Source organism: Catharus ustulatus, chromosome 8, assembly GCF_009819885.2.
Source record: "Catharus ustulatus isolate bCatUst1 chromosome 8, bCatUst1.pri.v2, whole genome shotgun sequence".
Taxonomy (NCBI): Eukaryota; Metazoa; Chordata; class Aves; order Passeriformes; family Turdidae; genus Catharus; species Catharus ustulatus.
Genome location: NC_046228.1, coordinates 14,266,821 through 14,272,983, shown reverse-complemented (window position 1 = coordinate 14,272,983; position 6,163 = coordinate 14,266,821). Strand labels below are relative to the sequence as shown.

General features: G+C 54.5%; 1 protein-coding gene across 1 annotated transcript; it reads left to right on the top strand.

Annotated features, from left to right (window-relative positions):
- The first annotated feature begins 271 nt into the window (after positions 1-271).
- On the top strand, positions 272-4,510 carry GOT1 (glutamic-oxaloacetic transaminase 1). Its single transcript, XM_033066701.1, has 9 exons — positions 272-480; positions 788-969; positions 1,525-1,648; positions 1,833-1,945; positions 2,151-2,255; positions 2,809-2,959; positions 3,099-3,264; positions 3,392-3,534; positions 3,809-4,510. Exons 1-9 carry the CDS (start codon positions 366-368, stop codon positions 3,946-3,948), a joined length of 1,239 nt encoding a protein of 412 aa, XP_032922592.1. The 5' UTR covers positions 272-365; the 3' UTR covers positions 3,949-4,510.
- Positions 4,511-6,163: the final 1,653 nt, after the last annotated feature.

Genomic DNA, 6,163 nt, shown 5'->3' with positions numbered 1-6,163 from the left:
CCGGGACCGCCCTGCCACGTGTGCAGCTGCGGGAGTCCCGCAGCACCGGGCGCCGCAACCCGGCTGGCCCCGCGGTCCCGGCCCCGCGCAGGGCGGAGCGGCGGCCCGGGGGCTCGGCCGGCCATGGGCGGTGCCCGCGTCCCCGCGTCACCGGGCGCGCTCCCGCCGCCACTGGCAGCCCGCGCGCCGCCCGGGACGAGGCGGGGCCGCCATTGGCTGGCGGCGGGGGCGGGGCCGGGCGCGGCGCGCTGATTGGTCGCGGCCGCCGGCGGCCCCGCCCCGCCGGTGAAGGTGAGCGTCTCCTCCAGCGCCGCGCGCCGCCCGTTCCGAACCGGAGCGGACCGGACCGCCGTGCCTGCGCCGCCATGGCCGCCTCCATCTTCGCCGCCGTCCCCCGCGCCCCACCTGTCGCCGTCTTCAAGCTCACGGCGGATTTCCGGGAGGACGGCGACTCGCGGAAGGTCAACCTCGGCGTGGGCGGTGAGTCCGTAGCTCGGTCCCGCTCGGCGGGCCCGTTTCCTGCAGGACGGGCCCGCCGTTGTCCTTGCGGGGGCTTCCGCCCCTGCTGCAGCGGCCGGGCGGCGGCGGCGGCCCCCGAGCCCCAAAGGTCACCGGGCCGCGGCGGGCGCCCGGCCGGACGCTGGGAGCGGGCGGGCAGCGAGGTCCAGCGGGTGTCAAGGTCGTGGGGCAGCCCGGCGCCGTCCTCGGTGTCCCGGGCACGGCGGTCGGGGAGCCGGGCGGCGCAGCGTCCCCGCGGTGCAGTAAGGACGGCTCTCCCTTCCCGCAGCCTACCGCACGGACGAGGGGCAGCCATGGGTCCTGCCGGTGGTGAAGAAGGTGGAGCAGATGATCGCCAACGACAACAGCCTGAACCACGAATATCTGCCCATCCTGGGCCTGCCCGAGTTCCGGGCCAACGCCTCCCGGATCGCCCTGGGTGATGACAGCCCTGCCATCAAGGAGAACCGGGTATGTGGGGATGAGGAGCACTGGGATCCCTGCGGTGTTTCTACAGCAGATTGAGTAGAAGAGCATGGATGTGTAGAAGTCCTGCATTTTGGTAGGATTTGGGGACTTCTCAAACATGGTCTTTCTTGATTGTAGCTTACTTGATGAACCCATGCACTTGAAACTGTTTGTGCAAGTGGTTGTGGTTTTAGAGAAAAACCGAACACGACCTGTGACTGGACTCTGTGTTTTCCTTAATCTTTTGATAGTTTCCCCCCCAGGAAACCCAAGTCAGATAATATACCACCTTTCCTGAAATAAACTACTGGCTGGAAATGTTCTGTGCCAAAATGTAACAGGAATGGCTGGAGTCTATTTATATTGGTAGAAGTTGTCAGGATGGGCCTGAGCACTGAAGAAGGTTGAAGACCACTGGAAGGGGATGGCATTCTGACTGGGCTGACCCCAGGGGACACTTTTGGGATCCTGTCTCACTCTTGCAAGCACCTCTGCTTTCTGTGCACTGACAGTGGTGCTGACCTGTGGGGACAGTGCTGGCAAGTGTCTCTGCTGCAGGTTGGAAGTGTTCAGTCCCTGGGCGGGACGGGTGCTCTGCGGATCGGAGCAGAGTTCCTGAGGCGCTGGTACAATGGCAACAACAACACGGCCACCCCCGTCTATGTCTCAGCTCCATCCTGGGGTGAGTGCTGCTCTCAGGGAGCCCTGTGGGTCAGCGAGTGAGGGAGGCACAGCCCTGCTCCTTCAGGGGCCTTGGGCACTGAGGGAGGGACCTTCTCATGTGTGTAATGGGAGATGCTGGGGCTGGAGAAGGCAACTCACTGGAGACAGGGCGTGCTTTTCTGAGAAGTTATTATTTTCCTCAGAGAACCACAATTCTGTGTTTATGGATGCTGGCTTCAAAGATATTAGAACCTATCACTACTGGGATGCTGCCAAGAGGGGTCTGGATCTCCAGGGGCTGCTGAATGACATGGAGGTGAGTAAAACTAGCACGGGATGGGCTGAGCTTGGTGCTGTACTGCCAGTATCTGCAGCTGGCTAGGCTCTGATGTGCTGTGCTGGGAAGTGGATCACTGCACAAGAGGCTATTGTTGCCCAGAGCAGCTCCAGGCCTCTCCCTGTGCTGTGGGTTCTCGCTCTTGTCCATGTGTGTGTGTGACCAAGATGTGTTCTCTCCTCAGAGCGCCCCAGAGTCCTCCATTTTCATCCTCCATGCCTGTGCACACAACCCAACGGGCACAGACCCTACTCCTGAGCAGTGGAAACAGATTGCTGCTGTCATGAAGGTATGGGCTGCTGCTGGGGCTAAAGCAGTGCTGAGGGGACAAATAGCTCTTGAGCCAGCCACAGCATTTGCATCTGAAATGGGCTTTGGGGGAATGGGATGAGGTGTGGCAGAAGCTGGAAGAGTCCCACAAGGCTGGTGTTGAAGGCAGAGGTGGACAACAGAATGCTGGTTGTGCTCAGAGGAGAGATGCACTGCAGTTCTTGTTTTGCTGCCAAGTTCTTGTTTCCATGCTCTGTGGAATGGACCATAGTGAGATTTCTCCTGCTGGAAAGACTATCTGCAGGCAGGTGCTAGATAGTAGCATATGAAGTGGTGCACTTCTTGTGTCTTCAAATGCAGTTTTCTCCTGCATTGACTTTTATTGACCACTTTAGTATTTCTATTCTTTTACTGGAGTAGAAGGAAAGTATTTCAGTCTGGTGTTGCTGGACCATGTTTCCTTCGAATTCACACAGAAACTGAATGGTCATTTTCCCCTCCTACGGGTACTGTGGGGGTAAAAGAGAGCTTGTGGGGAGGGGATTTCCCTCTAACACTGTTCCTCCTTGCAGCGCCGGAGCCTGTTTCCATTCTTCGACTCGGCGTACCAAGGGTTTGCCTCTGGCAGCCTGGACAAGGATGCCTGGGCTGTGCGATACTTTGTCTCCGAGGGCTTTGAGCTCTTCTGTGCACAGTCGTTTTCCAAGAACTTTGGGCTCTACAGTGAGTGTCTGGCAGTAAGCTGGCCCAGTAGCATCATACCCAGACAGATGGGGCTGGCATGCTGAGTGAGGGGTGGGGAATTCTCTGCTTTGCCACGACGTGTGGAACCAACGGCTCACATCTCTTGGCTTGTCCACAGATGAACGTGTAGGGAACCTGACTGTGGTGGGGAAGGATGCGGACAATGTGCAGCGTGTGCTGTCCCAGATGGAGAAGATTGTGCGCACCACTTGGTCCAACCCTCCCTCCCAGGGAGCGCGCATTGTGGCAACTACACTTTCTTCCCCACAGCTCTTTGATGAGTGGTACGTGTTGCCAGGCCTGGTGGGAGAGGGAAGGGAGGGAAGCTGTCTCCCTGAGTGTCAGGCTTGGCCAGATGGCTTCAAACCAGATGGGTGCCCATCCTCATGCTCTGCTTCCTGCCTGCTGCAGGAAGGGCAACGTGAAGACAATGGCAGATCGGGTCTTGCTGATGCGCTCAGAGCTCCGGTCTCGACTGGAGGCCCTCGGCACCCCAGGCACCTGGAACCACATCACAGAGCAGATCGGCATGTTCAGCTTCACAGGGCTGAACCGTAAGTATCGAGTGGCCTGTTGAAGGGAGGATTGGGTGGGGACAGTTTTGCTGTGGGTGAACTGGGCTGAAGCAGTCCTAGCAGGAATCTCTCAGTGTCACTGGAGTTTTGGCGTCACTGCTTCTGTGGCTGGGGAGGGATGAAGCATCACATAGTATTTTAGGTGGCCAGTTGCTTGAACTGTTGTTAAAGATTCAAGCATCCCTGACCAGTTCTTGGGGCTTTTCTGAGCTGTGGGTCACTGCTCTGACCTGATGTCCAATTGTTTCCCCAGCTAAGCAGGTGGAGTACATGATCAAGGAAAAACACATCTACCTAATGGCTAGTGGGCGCATCAACATGTGTGGTCTAACTACCAAGAACCTGGACTATGTGGCCAAGTCCATCCATGAAGCTGTCACAAAAATCCAATGAAGCACATGAACAACCAAACTTACATGAAGTCACCAAAGCTATAGTGTGTAGTCCATGTCTTTCTCTGCTCATGGCTTGCCTTTTCCCACACCTCTTGGGGTTTAATAAAGATGGGAGCAGTAGCTCAATCAGGGATAATCGTCTTTTGACATTTTTTGAGTGGTCCTTGCAGTATGGTAAGCCAGTGCCCCCAGGAGGTGGGAATGGCATGAACCACCCTAGCTCTTGTTTCACAACAGCAGCCTGGTCTCCAAGCCCTTTGAGCTGCATCTTTAGCACGTCCAAATCAGCTCCACATAACTGATCATTTTGATCATGGAAAAGCCTGGTGCCAGTGCAATGCACTGTGGGATTACAGCACAGTGTTTGGGATCTCCCATGGCTTGTGAACTCATGTCACTCACTAGTATTTTGGGGAGGGGTAAAGCTGTTGCTAGCTTCCTCTCTCCACCCGTCCCACCCCTTCCCAATTTCTGAGCCTTATACGAGCAAATATTTGTAATTGTGATAATTGCTTCTTTGTGTTGCTGACATGAAATTAAACCTTTGTCTCTGAATGCTACCCTTGCCTTGTGTGATGTCATGTCTTCAGACTGTATGAACCTCTCCCCAGGGTGAGGTTAAAGCCTCAACATCCTGGTTTGTCCACTTTGTTTCAAGGCTGTCCCTTTCTCTCTCAGGGTATGTTGCATCTTTGATAATCACAACCACTGCTGAAGGGGGAGTCTTACAGGGAGAGTGTTATTGAGAGCTCTCTCTGACTACATGAAGCCAACCAGTTCTTCCTGTGTTCATCTTGTGTTCTTTCTGCCCCGCTGCCCTGTGCTGCCCAGCTCATCCTCCCTGTCTGCCCATCTGTCTGTTTGTGCTGTTTTCGAGATGGTCAAGTGTTTCCAGCCATTTGGCCATCCCTCCCTGTTCCAGGGCTCCTTGGGTGTCAAAAAGCAGATCTCTTCTGTTCATCCTTTTCAGCAGGCCCCTGGTGAACCACCATCTACTCCCACTGGCTTCAGCAGGGCCTGCCAGCAACAGCCTGTGTTTCTAGCACTGAAAAAGAGCTGGGACCATCTGTTTCTGCTCTCTGCAGTCACTGCAGATCTATTTGTGCGCTGGCAGATCAGCCTCCTGACAGGATCTTGTGAAGAAAAGGGGACAGCTCCTTTCTTTGTGTCAGGTAGCAGTAGTTACTGTTACCCTGATGGATTTGCTTGTGCTGCAGCTTAGACAGAAAAGGCCAAAATGATGCCTTATTTTGCCTTGTGTTTGCAGAGTGCATAGGGTCTCCTATCTGTTCTTTTTGTATTCATATAAGAGAGGGAGCCAGAGTCAACCTTTCCCTCCTTTCAGCAGGTGAGGATGTTTTTCTCCTCTTGGTGTCCATTCACAACAGGGATGGTGGAGAAATGGTTGAAAGGTGATTTCTAGCAGTTATCTCAGGAGGATTTAAGGAACCAATTCTGCTTTTGTCATTTATGGTATTTGCTTACACTTTTGCCCTTACAGACCTCCTGGTGTGAAGGCTGGCTCACCCCTTGTGACCTATATTGGTTTTTTGCTAGTCTTACCGGCCTTGTTTTTCCTAGCAAGTGACCTAAATTTCTCCTTTTCTGTGATGTAAGCTCATTACCAGTTATCCCATTTACCATGGCAACAGAGAACAGATTATTCCTTTCCTCTGTACAACAGCTTTTTATGTATTTGAAAACTTCCTCTCTCCCCTTCACATCCTTCACCCAGTTAAGATTAAGTGACTCTATTTCCTCAGCCTTTGGGCTAGGTTGTTTTCCAGCCCTTGCTTTCCTCTGTGTACTTTTCAATTGCTCTGTGTTTCCTTAGAAGGGCAGTGCCCAGACAGGGCTGCAGTTGTTCCAGCTGAAGTTTTATCAGCGTGGGTGGACTATGAGATTTCTTTCGTTATCTGTCAGGCTGTAGTCCAGCACGTGTATCCCACTATTGTGTTTGCAATTGCCTGATATTAACTCCTGTTTTTCTCCAGTCCTTGTCTGCACTGCTGGGGCTTATCTCTCTGCTTGCCAAGTGCTCTCCTGGCAGCAGGAGTGACAGAGAGCTCGGCTTCACCACGAGAAATCAGGAGGCACTTGCTGACCCATTCTCTTGCTCCCTTCAGTGAGGCTGAGTCCTGTTCCTCCAGCCACCTCTGGCCCTGGGTGTGGGGGCAGCCTGGCCTGGTGGGAGCGGTTGCATCTTTCCCCAC